This window comes from Narcine bancroftii, chromosome 12, assembly GCF_036971445.1.
Source record: "Narcine bancroftii isolate sNarBan1 chromosome 12, sNarBan1.hap1, whole genome shotgun sequence".
NCBI lineage: Eukaryota > Metazoa > Chordata > Chondrichthyes > Torpediniformes > Narcinidae > Narcine > Narcine bancroftii.
This window is the reverse complement of record NC_091480.1, coordinates 37934788-37949918: the sequence shown is the minus strand read 5'-3', so window position 1 is coordinate 37949918 and position 15131 is coordinate 37934788. Positions and strand designations below refer to the sequence as shown.

The 15131-nt window shown below is 39.3% G+C and overlaps 1 protein-coding gene across 2 annotated transcripts in view; it reads right to left on the bottom strand.

Moving 5' to 3' along the window:
* Window positions 1-15131, bottom strand: part of tfcp2 (transcription factor CP2) — a 118651-nt gene that overhangs the window by 61847 nt on the left and 41673 nt on the right. For both annotated transcript variants that reach the window (XM_069906541.1, XM_069906542.1), the window contains exon 5: window positions 10704-10810. In XM_069906541.1, coding sequence (XP_069762642.1) covers window positions 10704-10810 — 107 coding nt within the window. The remainder of the gene's footprint in view (window positions 1-10703; window positions 10811-15131) is intronic.

Genomic DNA, 15131 nt, shown 5'->3' with positions numbered 1-15131 from the left:
ATATTTTCATTCATGCTCTGAGGCTAAAATAAGAGGAGTTTCGATATTAATACATCAAAACTCAAAACGGTCAACCAGTTTACCTATCTCGGCTGCACCATTTCATCAGATGCAAGGATCGACAACGAGATAGACAACAGACTCGCCAAGGCAAATAGTGCATTTGGAAGACTACACAAAAGAGTCTGGAAAAACAACCAACTGAAAAACCTCACAAAGATTAGCGTATACAGAGCCGTTGTCATACCCACACTCCTGTTCGGCTCCGAATCATGGGTCTTCTACCGGCATCACCTACGGCTCCTAGAACGCTTCCACCAGCGTTGTCTCCGCTCCATCCTCAACATTCATTGGAGCGACTTCATCACCAACATCGAAGTACTTGAGATGGCAGAGGCCGACAGCATCGAATCCACGCTGCTGAAGATCCAACTGCGCTGGGTAGGTCACGTCTACAGAATGGAGGTCCATCGCCTTCCCAAGATCGTGTTATATGGCCACCGAGACAGAGGTGCACCAAAGAAGAGGTACAAGGACTGCCTAAAGAAAGCTCTTGGTGTCTGCCACATTGACCACCGCCAGTGGGCTGATATCGCCTCAAACCGTGCATCTTGGCACCTCACAGTTCGGCGGGCAGCAACCTCCTTTGAAGAAGACTGCAGAGCCCACCTCACTGTCAAAATACAAAGGAGGAAAATCCCAACACCCAACCCCAACCAACCAATTTTCCCTTGCAACCGCTGCAACCGTGTCTGCCTGTCCCGCATCGGACTTGTCAGCCACAAACGAGCCTGCAGCTGACGTGGACTTTACCCCTCCATAAATCTTCGTCCGCGAAGCCAAGCCAAAGAAAAGAGAAAGTCATCAAAATATTCCATTTATGCTTCATAGCATTATTTTAGAAAAAACAAGGATGTTTCATTATTTTAATATGTAAATTATACAATAAACTAGTAGTTCGGCTAATTTTATACCCCTAATACTGATGATCCAGCTTTTTTGAAAAATGTTTTCAGTCTTACCAGATTTAAATCAATATTCTTTGATTTTAGGAACAGATTTTAAATTGTTGTTTGTATACAATGTTAAATTGCTCCTCTTCTAGAAAAGTTTCCCCTTCAAAATCTGCTGGTATAGTGCATTCATTTTTTAATCTAATTTTGGTATTACAGATGTTTGATGTTTTCTAAATCCTATCTGAAGAGAGTACTCTTTTTTTTAATCTAATGTGCATTAGTAGTATTCAAGGATTGATTATTTTTTAAATTGATATTCAATTGATCTCTCAGACCAAATCACGTGAGTATCAAGGAATAGTTATTTCTGATCATGCCCCAGTTATATCTTTGAATATCTATAATTCCCCTATTTTTAAAAAACGGAGATTTATTCTACTCTTCTTGCCAACAGAAAATTTTTAGATTTTATGGAGCAACAAATTCAGTTCATTTTTTTTGCTACTAATTCTTCCCCAATGATGTCTAACTTGATTGTTTGGGATACAATGAAAGCATGCCTAAGATGGCAAATTATTTCATATATGGCCAACATTAAAATAAAAGACCAAGAAGAAAAGGCTCGATTTAATTAATCAGATTAAGCAAATTGATCTACAATTTTCTCAAAACAGAAATCCTTATTTTTATAAGAGAAGAGTTGAACTTGAAACCAAATTTGATGTACTTTCTACTTATCCAATTGAACAGCAAATGTTAAGAAATAGAAGTCTTTTTTTATAGTCATGGGGAAAAATCTAGCAAATTTAGCAAGTTACTAGCTGGTCAATTAAAAGGAATAATTGCTAAAGAAACAAATAAATAAGATTCGTATGAGCGATGGCAATATGACAAAATTAATGAGACTTTTAGAGAATTTTATGCTAATCTTTATATTTCTGCATTTAAGAGTGATCATGTTTCAATGTCGGATTTCTTGGATCAATTGAATTTATCTGTACTTTCTCAAGTGAAATGGGCTAGTTTGGAGAAACACATTTCGCAAGAGGATATAGCTGTGGCTATTGTTCCTCACTAGTCAGTTAAATCGCTTGGACTAGATGGATTTCCTGCAGAATTTTATAAATCCTTCTCTAAACAGTTTGTATCTGACTTCTCTTTGGAATTAGCTGATTTTTTAAGAGAAATTACTTTTATCATTTAACAAGGAAGCACTTAAATTAAATCAAACCAGGCTATGATCCAATCAGACAGTATACTTTCCTCAGTGCATCAGGAGAAGTTTGATGGAGCTTGGAGGGTAAGGAGCTCGTGGACCTCTTTATCTTCCCAATTTGTAGGTTTTGCAAACAAGACTCTTGGAGTTTGCCAAGGTGGAATTACGGAAGAATTCAGCCACTGAAGTTGGAATTCAAGGGGCAAACCCATCGGGACCATTGCCTGAAGAGGGCGCACAAAATCAGTGAACCGGTGCGGACTCGAAAGGCCAACATGGCCTGTTTCCGCTCCGTAAATGGTTATATGGTTATATATGGTTAAGGATTGCATTTCTAAGTGAATGAGCCAACAGAATGTACTTCTTAAAGACCTATATCATTACTTAATGTTTATATGAAGATTTTATCAAAGGTTTCAGCACATAGATTGTAAAAAACATTACCAACTATTATAGACTCAGACCAAACTGGTTTTATTAAAAATTGTTATACTTATTATAATATACATAGATTACTGAATATTCTATATGTACCTTCTACTTCATTGATTGAATGTGTTCTTTGAATGATTCTGAAAAAGCATTAGATCGAGTTGAATGGGAGTATTTATTTTCTGCATTGGGTAAATTTAATTTTGGTCCCAATGCTATTAAATGGATTAAATTTATATACAAGTCCCAAAGCATCGGTCTGTTCTAATTTACAGCAATTAGCTATGTTTAATCTTAATAAGAAACACGGCAGGGTTGTCCTTTAAGTCCCTTGCTTTTTGATATAGTATTGGAACCATTAGCTGTTGCTCTTCGACTGTGTAGAAAATTTAATGGTATAATTAGAGAAGGAATTGAACATAAAATATAATTTTATGTGGACGATTTATTGCTTTTTATTTCAAATCCTGAAATTTCTATACCATGCATATTAATCATTTTTGATAGATTAAGTCAGTTCTCAGGCTATAAGTTAAATTTACACAAGAGTGAACTTTTACCCTCAAAAGGTACTTTTGAAGGCTATTCCAATTTTCCATTTAAAATAGTTTAAGAACATTTTCAATATTTAGGAATTACAATTATGAAAAATTCTAAAAACTTATTGAAAGAGAATTTCTGGGTATTGTTTGATAGGATTAAACTATTATTATCGAGTTGGACTCCCTTATCTATTGCAATGATGGGACTTATTAATTTGATTAAAATTAATATTTTACCTAAATATTTGTATCTTTTTCAAGCGTTATCAATTTTTATCCCCAAATCTATTTTTGAGTTCACGGATTCAGCTATTTGACAAGGGAAAAAACCCATGTATAAACAAAGCCTATCTTCAAAAGACCTCACTAAATGGATTATTACTGCCGTATTTTACATTACACTACTGGGCAATTAATATATGATTTACTTTTATTATTACATTTGGATAAATCAGTGAATCACGCTTCCTGGGTAGAAATGGAATTACAGTTTACTAAAAAAACCTCCATGTTGGCCATTTTAGGATCCTTTTTACCATTTTCCTTTTCCAAATTAACAAGTAATCCACTGTTGAAAAATAGATTGAGAATTTGGGCTCAGTTTAGGAAATCGTTTCTAATTAATGGTTTTTCACTGGCTCGTCCAATTATAGATATCCATCTTTTTTATCCATCTATGTTGGATGCAGGTTTCAAAGGTATTCAAATTTTTAAGAATCTTTTTATTTGAAATAATTTTGCCTATTTTCAACAATTATAAGCCAAATTTAACCTTTCCAATAGGCATATTTTTAGATATTTACAAATTAGGTATTTTGTTCAGTCCAAACTTTTGGATTTTCTGCAAATTTCAAAAATTAAGAATCTTAATTTGCTTTTAAATATACAATTTTATTTTCATGGTAGATTAATAGCATGTATTTATAATAATTTACTGGACTTAAATTCAGTCCCAATGGCTTGGATCAAAAGAGATTGGGAAAGAGACTGAAATATAACATTTTCAGATGAAGGTTGGTACCCTACTCTCAGCTTGATTACTGATCCCTCGTTTTGTACAAGGCATTGCTCATTACAATTTAAGGTGGTGCACAGAACTCGTATGTCTAAGCATAAATTATCCCATTTCTATGCAGATATGGATCCTTTTTTGGGAGAAATGTAAAATTTTGAAAGTCTCTCTGATTCATATGTTCTGGGAATGCCCAAATTTAGTGATTTTTGGAAAGAGATTTTTCAAACTCTATCAACAATTTTCAAGATTAATTTTGAACCCTGTCCGTTAATTGCTCTGTTTGATGTTTCTCGCAACTCAGATGGAACTCTATCAGCATCTCTGCAAAAAGATTGAGCTTTTACTACATTGATTGCCAGGCAAGCTATTTTACTGAAATGTAAAGGAGGTTCATCCCCTACTCGTGTGGAGTGGCTATATGATGTAATGTCCTATTTAAGTTTAGAGAAAATCAGATATATTAAAGATATAAAGTTTCAATTTATGAAATTATGGGACCCATTCTTAAACAAAAATTATAATTGGAAGTATCAAAAATCATAATACATTCCAGTAATTCTTTGTCCGTTCTCCAGGGGTCATCAGTGATTCCACATCATCATTAATATATATTTTCTCTTTATAAAAAAAGTAACCTTAATTAGAGAGAGTGGATAGATTATGTTATGGATTATATTGTATATTAATAGATTTTTATAAGAGATAGATTGTGGGGGTTTAGTGTTGGTCACTTCACAAACAGATACTGACACTTCACATCTCATTTAAGATGCAAGAGCTTTGCTGAAGTCAGACATTCAGGCACCAGTTGCTTTGCAAAAGGTAATGGAACTGCTTTAGAAGGAACTTCAGAAGTAGGTGCAAATGGAACAAAGTCCAGAATCAAGTGCTGATAAAGATCTTTCATTGATTTATTTGGAGCCTTGGGAGAATTTGATTTTGAATGAGAGAGAATGAGATAAGTCAGTTCTACAGTGGCTTTTGAGGCTGCAACATGGCAAGCTGGCAGCTTGTTGAAAAAACCCATTTTGAAGACTGGTTCTGAGTTCTGACTTCAGCTTCTTCAAAACCCTTGTAGTCCTTACAAGAGGAAATGGCCGGCTAGAGTGTTTCTCCTGAAATAAGGGAAACTAGGAATTCTGTGGTGACCTGGAAGAAGAGGTTATCATTTGGGAAACCCATGATGGGGCAAGTTTCTTCAGCAAGAGGGAATCAGTTTGTGTGTGTCCAATGTTACAAGTCCAGAGGATCCCAAAACCCAGCAGCAATAGATAATCACCAAAACAAATGGTTACTTAAACAAAAGTTGCTTTTATCTTTAAACATGAAAACAGAATCACACTTTAACTTATCACTATTGACTTAACTAACCTAACTTAATCCCCTTCTAATTCTAAGCACACGTGTATGTAATGTGTGTATGTGTAAGTTCTGAAAAGTCCAAACTCATTTCTCATTCCTCCAAGTTCACTGGTTGCAGGCAATTCTTATACTGTGCACAGAATTTAACATTTATAAAGTTCACCAGGCTTTAGTGCTCGAAAGGTAAATGGTTACCACTCAGGAAGGTTCTTGTCAGTTTTCAGAGTAAGATTTATTGTATGCTGGACACCCACAACTGATTCCTTTTTAATCAGCCACTTCAGTGTCTTATCAAAGAAACTTGCCCCCTCAGGATACTCCAGATGATGACTTTTTTCTTTCAGGTCACCACAGAGTTCCTTTTTGTTTCTCTTATTTCAAGTAAAACATTGGAAAGTCAGTCTTCTCCTCTTGCATGAACCACAAGGGCTTTGACCAGGCTGAACTAAGCACTCACAACCCGTCTTCCAAATGGGGTTTTCCACAAGCTTGCCAGCTTGTCCTGTTCCAGTCCCAGCTGCTGCTGCTGACTGTAAAACTGCAGAACTGATCTGTGTGTGTGACTCTCTCTCTCTCTCTCTCTCTCTCTCTCTCACACACCACACACACACACAAAGCCTGTCTCTCTACTTGTAAAACCACATGACCCTCCTAGAACAACAAGTTCCACTCCAGAAAGTCAGTGGCTCCGACAAGTTTTGTCATCTGTTGCCTTTTTGTAAACAAAAATCCATTAGTGAAGTCTCTTGGGCACTCTCTAAAGCTTTTGCAAAGGCTCTGGGGCCGACATGTCTACCATGAGCAGAGCTCCAGTACTTTAAATAAAATCTGTTTTAAAGTGTTTGTATGTGACCTGCACTAAAACTTGCCCCAATTTATCTCCAAAAAACGTATCTATATACAAAATAAACAAAACATAATCTGTCACACCAACAAACAACAAATATCTCTCTGAAACCAACAAAAACCTTCCTGAGTGGTAACCATTTAACTTTAAGCACCACAGCCTGGTGAAAATTCATAAATGTTAAATTCTGTGCACTGTATAAGAATTGCCTGATACTGATGAACTTGGAGAAGTGAATGACTGGACTATAAAGCAAAGAACTTTCCTGAACATATACACATTACATACACGTGTGCTTAGAATTAGAAGGGGGATAAGTTAGGTTAAGTTAATAGTAATAAGTTAACGTTTGATCCTGTTTTCATGTTTAAATATAATTAAAAGCAATTTTTGTTTAAGTAACCATTTGTTTTGGTGAATTTCTATTGCTGCTGGATTTTGGGGTCTTCTGGGTTCACAGCAATGAGATTACCGTATACGTCAACCCCCATTTTTCAGACACATTTTAAGGGTTTTATGGTATATCCGGCATATAGGTCGACCCCTATTTTCTGGATGCCTGAGTTGCCCTGTTAGACTGCTGTAGAAGTTAACCCCAAAGATCGCAATGCCTGAGATGGGCCACTGACCAGAGTATACATTGACCCCCAAAGATCACATGATTTATCTATCATGGAGGGTCCAATGACAACACAACTCATGACAAAAGTTAAAAGTTGAAAGTGACAGAAATGGCCAAGAAAGCCAACAAATACACTACTTCAAGAACATTTGATGTATATGAGAAGTTGGTAAGAGACTGGAGGAAGAAAGATGAGACAATGAAAAAATATCAAAAAGGCAATTTACTTTGAGAAAAGGAATCACTCATTGCCATAGATGGAAAATCATGTTGCAGAATGGGTACGTGAACAGAGGCAAGACTGCTGCTTCGTCACCCGAAATAAAATAAGAACATTTGCATTGCAGTGGGCCAAGTTGCAGCCAGACCTCAGTGATGATTTTGAGGCCAGTGCAACCATTTCATGAACAGGAAAAACCTGGTCTTACAACAAAAAACAATAATTGCACAGAAACTACCAAAAGATCTTGATCATAAAATTGCAAGTTTTCACCAGTTTATTATACAGAACCAGCCCAAACACCAGTTTGCATCGTCAAATATCGGAAATGTGGACGAATCCCCCATGAATTTCAACATGTTAGGCAATAAAGCAGTAGAATGGAAAGATGTTAAAACTGTGCAAACTAGTATAGGCCAATGAAAGGATCAGGTTTACCATAGTGTTATTGTGCATGGCCGACAGGGCGAAGTTAAGACCCATGGTAATTTTCAAACGGAAAATTAAACTTAAAATTCCCTGCAGGTATTTTTGTACATTTTCATGAAAATGGATGGATGGATGAAAATGGTGTAAAACTATGGATAGGACAGACGGTCAGGCAGTTTACGCAATGAATGGAGTTTGCTGGTCTGGGATATGTTTCGTAGCCACTTAACTGAGAAGACTAAAAGTAGATTAGCACTACGTCATACTTACATGGCAATTATCCTAGGTGGTTTGATGTCTATATTGCAACCTCTCGATGTCTGCTGGAACAAGCCATTCAAAGACCATGAGCGCGAGTAATGGAATACATGGATGTCGACTGCAGAAAAGTCGTTTGCAAAAGGTGGGGAAGTGGGCGCTGGATCGCTTGATGTGCTGTGTAACTTCGTGCTCAAGGCATGAGACAAAGCTAGAGACCGTGATAAAATCATTAAAAAGTGCGGTATCTCTTGTGCAATTGATGGCAGTGAAGATGATTTATTGTGGGACACTGACGATGAAGCTGAAACCGCCTCATCAGATTCAGACTGGGACCCATATGATGACTATTTAAACTGTGAGAGTATTGATGTGCTCGCCGCCATCTTTGCCTCAAATGATGATGTGATTTTGAAGGGTGGTATTTGTGTTGTTGTTTTCATTAAAAATCTCAATGAAAATCTGTCAGTCAGGTTATTTTTGAGTTTTCAAGGGTCAACTTGTATGCCGAATCTGCTTTTCATGGGTTGACTCGTACACTAGTTTGGATTGGCATGGATTGGATTTTGAGCTAAATTTAAGGTCTCAAAAGTATATCCAGTGTATAAGTCGACCCTCATTTTTTTTTGGAGATTTTTTGGGGGCGGGGTTCACAACTCTACTTATAAGCCGAAATATTCGGTAGTTTAGTTCATTCGTTTTTAGTTTTCCATTATGCTTATTAGTAAATTGAGTTATAAGTACCTATTAATGTAGTTATTATTTAGCCATTATTTTTTTCTCCCTTCTGTATGTATTTACTTGTTTACAATTGATTAATTCTGTAATCGTTATTTATTATCTATGCTTATATGTTAAACAATAAAAATATTTGAAAAAGAAAGAAAACTGAAGACTGGAGATACTCAAGTCAGGCCCCATCTATGGGAGAGATTCAGTTACTCGGAGTTTGAAATACAGTAAAATCCCCATCATCTGGCATTCAAACGGAAACAAACAAATGGCAAAAAAAAAGGAAATAAATAAATTTTAAAATAAGAATAAAGTTTAAAATAAAAGTTTAAAATTGTAAATGTTCTCTGAAGAACACACAACCCTTTGGGTGCAAATATTCAGCCAGCTTGGAATAGCATTTACATACAAACTTTCCCTAAATGTTTCCCAAGGGCAGCACAATTCGTGTAGCGGTTAGCACAACACCGTTATAGTGCCAGCAATCGGGACCAAGTTTTGAATTCCACCCTGACTGCAAGAAGTTTGTATGTTCTCCCCCTGTATGCATGTTTTTTTTTCCCGGGGGCTCCAGTTTCCTCCCACTGCTCAGGGGTGTAAGTTAATTGGGTGTAATTGGCCGGCATGGGCTCGAGGGCCGAAATGGCCTGTTACCACTCTGAATGTCTACATTTTTAATAAAAATTATATTTAAAAATTTAAATTTATAAGAGGTCTAGTTTCCTGATGAGACCTGTCACCAATACCCCTAAGCGCAAAGCCCTGCAAAAGGTAGTGGGTACACCCCAGGACATCACAGGCAAAACCCTCCCCACCATCGAAAACATCTACAGGGAACACCGTCGTTGGAGAGCAGCAGCAGTCATCAAGGATCCACACCACCCATTGCACTTTCTGTTCTTGCTGTTGCCATCAAAAAAATATTGGTGCCACAAGATTCACACCACCAGGTTCAGGAACAGCTGCACCCCCTCCACCATCAGACTCCTCAACAACAAACTCAATCAGGGACTCATTTAAGGACTCTGACTTGTGCACGTTATTGATTTTTTTAAATTCTCTGGATTGCACAATTTTTACATTTCTTTATCTGTTCATATTTCTTTATTTGTTTACACGTGTAGGCTGAGTACAATTTTTGGTTTTGAATTACCAGTAAGTGATAATTCTGCCTCGCCTGCAGGAAAAAGAATCTCAGGGCTGTATGTGATGTCATGTATGTAAAATTAAATTTTAAATTTAGACATACGGCATGGTAACAGGCCCTTTCGGCCCACGAGCCCATGCTGCCCAATTAACCTACTCCCTCAGTATGTTTTGAACAGTGGGAGCCAACTGGAGACCCCAGGAAAATACACGTGGGCATGGGGAGAATGTGCAAACATCTTATAGATAGTACCAGATTTGAACCCCGGTCCCCATTTGCCGACACTGTAACAGCATTGCACTAACCTCTACACTAACCGTGCCACCCCTACTCTGACAATACATCTGAAATCTGAATCTGAAAGAGGTTGGGTCACAGTAACTCTACCCCCTTTGACTAAGTGTAATAGCAGTATGCCAGGACAGAAAAAAGGTTTCTATGGAAAAAACAAATTAAAATCAAAGATCAATGTGCATAATCAGCACTTTCTATTTATACACTGTATATATTCATGTAATCGACGATACTCCCCCTCCCCCCCCACCCCCTTTTTGGCCCAAACATCGAGTGTTTTTGTATGACCTGTATAAAGTTAATTCCCCACTATTTTTGGCGCCAACTGCACACCCAGCATAGCTCCCGACTGTGGATTCTCGCCTTGGCTTCCCACGCATCTGAGCTCCCGAGGGTTTACAACCTGGTCCTGGTCACCTGGGCTCCCAATGCCTTGAACGACCACACAGGTACTTATCACGGTCAAGAGTTTGACACATATAAAAGTTGACCTTTTTTTGGCCTGAAAAAGTGGTCCAAATAATTCGACGATTACACGTGTATACATGGTAACTAACAGCACATATCACTGTGAACACACATGCCGAAGCAATATCTACCTAATCTTTGATCCAGTAAGCAGCAGTCATACCTGAATGAATACAGAGGTTCTCTTTGAAGGGTCCCACAGAAACTCCACTGTATTAAGTTGTGTTGGATTCGCTCTGGGGTCAACAATGCCCACTGACAATGGAATGTCTGAAGGAAACAAAAAGGCATTATTGCAGGAACACATTCATTTGAGATGATGCATTTTGGAAAGTGTTTTGGGAAGGGTTGTGGCTGTCATGTGACAGCATGGTTCCCGACCTTGTCAGAGGATATACCAGCTGCCAATCAAGGTTTGGTTCCACCCCACCCATTAGTGCACACCTTGCAGTTGAATCCATGTAAATTACCTGGGCTGAACTATCCAGCCTGCCTGTACTTGGCCTTGGGCCATTGGCTGTTGTAATTGGATTAACCCTCCTGGCACCGAGCCATTGTCCCTGCTAATGAGCGAGGCTGGAACCTCCAGCACTATAAAGGTGCCATGTGTTTTTTACTCTCTCTTTGCCAGCTTAGGACCACCCTGCTTCACTCCAGGCCTAGAAATGTGGAAGGGTGCTGGAGAAAGTATTGGTAAGATGTGCACTGTTAAAAGGGTTGTGAGCGTTTTATTAGTGTCCCTTGTAGCATCGAGCCGTGCCTGAACTGAGTCAATGGGAGGTGGGGCATTACAGTGATTTTCCTTAATCATTGTATATACCAGTTTGTTGTATGTGCATGTGTGTGTATTTTGCTCCCACGCTATTTTCCCCACGTTCATTATTAATTGTCCGCTTTTTCTTTCTCACAGCTGTTGTAAACTTTGTGCGCGCGTGTGTACTGAATCAGTTACCATTTCCCACACTTGCCTTCTGTAAATAAAATCCTTCCCTACCAAAACTGTGTTCAGAGTCCTTGCCTTTGAGACCTGCAAAACCTGTTTCCTCACTCACAACAGATGGTCGAACCAGAAGGCTGAGTATAGGGTTAATGGTCAGTTACTTAAGAGTGTGGATGAACAGAGGGAACTTGGGGTCCAAATCCATACATCCCTCAAGGTCGCCTCACAGGTTGATAGGATAGTTAAGAAGGCCTATGGCATTCTGGACTTCATTAATAAGAAGACTGAGTTCAAGAGTTGATCATGCTGCAAATCTACAAATCTCTAGTGAGACCACACTTGGAGTATTGTGTTCAGTTCTGGTTACTTAATTATAGGAAGGATTTGGAAGCTATGGAGAGGGTGCAGAGGAAATTTACCAGGACATTGCCTGGATTGGAAAATAACTCTTAAGAGGCAAGGTTAGCAGAGCTGGAACTTTTCTCTTTGGAGCACAGAAGGATGAGAGGAGACTTAATAGAAGTCTATCAGATTCTGAGAAGTATCGATAGGGTGGACAGCCAACACCTTTTTCCCAGGGCAAGAATAGCAAAGCCCAAGGGTCATGTCCACAAAGTGAAGGGAGGGGAGACATCACAGGCAAGTTATTTGTGCATTTATTTATTTTATTTTTTTTTTAAAAACACAAGAGTTGTGGGTGCCTAGAATGCTTTGCCAGTGGTTAAGGCTGTAACATTAGGGGCAATAAAGAGACCATTAGATAGGCACATCGAGGAAAGTAAGATAAAGGGTTTAGCACTTTTTTAAAGGAATATCCGGGTCAGCACAACTTCGAGGGCCGAATGGCTTGTACTGTGCTGTAGCGTTCTATGTTCTAACACCAAATTGTTGCTAAACATGGCATTGTTACTTCAGGTACACTGCATTTGGTTACATTATCCACCAAAAAATAAAATGTAGGATCTTCCAAAGATTATCAGGCACTTGGAAATATTGTTGAACTACCTCAAAAGAGCACACTGTGGAGTTTACAAATCTTACATGGAAATAAATTTAAAACACTATGCTGAAGAAACTCAATGGTTAAACAGGATACTTTATCTTTCTTTGGCTTGGCTTCGCGGACGAAGATTTATGGAGGGGGTAAAAAGTCCACGTCAGCTGCAGGCTCGTTTGTGGCTGACAAGTCCGATGCGGGACAGGCAGACACGGTTGCAGCGGTTACAGGGGAAAATTGGTGGGTTGGGGTTGGGTGTTGGGTTTTTCCTCCTTTGTCTTTTGTCAGTGAGGTGAGAGCCCTCCAGGATACTTTACACAGCAAAGACAAAGATACATATCTAGCGTTTCATGCTTGAGCCCTTCATCAAGGGATGGACACAATGTGGGCAGATGCCCAAACAAAATGGTGGGTTGGGGAGAGGAGCACAGACCCAAAGGCTGAGTTATCAGGTGGATAAGGAAGGAGGGCACAACAGCAAGCAGGAGGAGGGATGGCTTGGTGAATGGAAACGAAAGGGGATAGAGAGCTAAGCACCTCCTGTGTTGTGCTGATGAACGAAATCTCCCCAGTTTCATCCTATTTACAAAAAGCAGGATACTGTTCATTCTATTGACATTCCAATAGGATACCTGACAGCTGTGGCAGGGTCTAAATGACATAACCTGCTAAAAATCCAAATCCAGTGCAGTAGGAGACGACAAAGCTTCACTCCCAGATGAACTCAATGCCTTTTAAACCCAGTTTCACCATGAAAGAACCACTACTGTACACTCCCATGTTCCCTGATGACCCTCTCCTGTTCATAATCCAGGATGACATGCAGACTGTCTTCTGGTGAGTGAATCCAAGGAAAGCATCTGGTCTGGATGGAGCACCCGTCTGAGTATAAAAAATCTGTGCTGACCAACTTGCCAATGCATTCACAGATATCTTCAGCATCTCACCCCGGCAAGGCGTGGTACCCATATGCTTCAAACAGAAGAGTGTGATCACCTGCCTCAATGACCAATGACCAGTGGCTCCACTCTCACCAACAGTGAAGTCTTTTGAAAGACTGGTGTTCAAGCACCAACTCCTGTCTGAGTGGCAACATGGATCCATTCTAATTTGCCTACTTTAGCAATAGATCCATGATGGATACTATCTCACTGGCTCTACACCAGTGGTTTCAAACTGCCCCCCTACACTTCAAATGCCATAAGTGCTGTGATTAGTAAGGGATTGCTTAAGGTGGTATATGAGTGGAAAGAAAAAGTTTGGAAACCATTTTTCTCAAGTAAAATATTTCAGTAACAATTGGATCTAGACCAGTGATTCTCAACCTTCCCTTCCCACTCACATACCACCTTAAACAATCCCTTAGCACTTATGGCATTGGGATTGCTTAAGGTGGAATGTGAATTTAGGGGGGGGGGCAGTTTGAAAACCACTGCTCTGCACAAAGCTCTGGAAGACCTGAACAAAAAAGATGCATACATCAAGATGTTCTTTATCGACTACAGTTTGGCATTAAACAATTTCATCCCCTCAAAACTGATCAGCAAACTCCAAGACCTGGGAGTCAACACACCACTGTGTAATTGGATCATGGATTTCCTCACCTCCAGAACACAATCAGTGAGGATTGGTAAGATTATCTCCACAATCTCCATCAGTACTAGAGTTCCACAGGGGTGTGTCTTAGACCCCTGCTCTACTTGCTTTACACCTATGACTGTGTGGCTCACTATGACAACACCATCATCTACAAATTCGCTGATGATACCATGGTAGTAGGTTGTATAAAGAGGGGCGATGAGTCAGCATACAGGTTGATTGGAAACTTGGCTGAATGGTGCAGTAACAACAACCTCAATGTCACGAAAACCAACGACTTCAGGAAGGGAAAGCCAGAGGTGTACAATCCAGTGATCATTGAGGGATCAGAGGTAGAGAGGGTGAGCAAATTTGTTATTGGGAGTCACTATCTAGGAGGATCTTACCTGGGCCCAATACACTAATGGCATTGTGAAGAAAACACATCAGTGCCTCTTCTTCATCAAGAGTTTGCATAGGTTTGGTATGACATTAGAAACACTGTCAAATTTCCACAGATGTGTGGTGGAAAGTGTACTGACTGGCTTTATCATGGTCTGCTATGGGGGCACCAATACCCCCAAATGTAAAACCCTCCAAAATGTAGTGGCTCCAAGATATCACAGGCAAAACCCTCCCCACCATCGAGAATATCTACGGGGAATGCTGACATCGGAGAGCAATAATCAAGGATCCACGCCACCCACCACACACCCTATTCTCGCTGCTGCCATCAGGAAAGAGGTACAGGTGCCACAAGACTCACACTAGGTTCAGGAACCCCTTCACAATCAGATTCCTTAACAATAAAAATATTTTGGGACTCTTACTTTTGCATTTTGTTTTTTTCCTCTCTGTATTGCACAGTTTGTTTACATTTCTTTATTTGTTTACTTGTATACATTGTATAGTTTTTTTTGCACTACCAATAATCACCAAGTGGTAATTCTACCTCGCCCACAGATAAAGGATCCCAGGGTCGTATGTGATGTCATGTATTTACTCTGACAATAATCCTGAAGTCTGTTCACCAGGAGCTGAATTCCAGAGGTGTTGAGAAGTGATTCCACTTCATG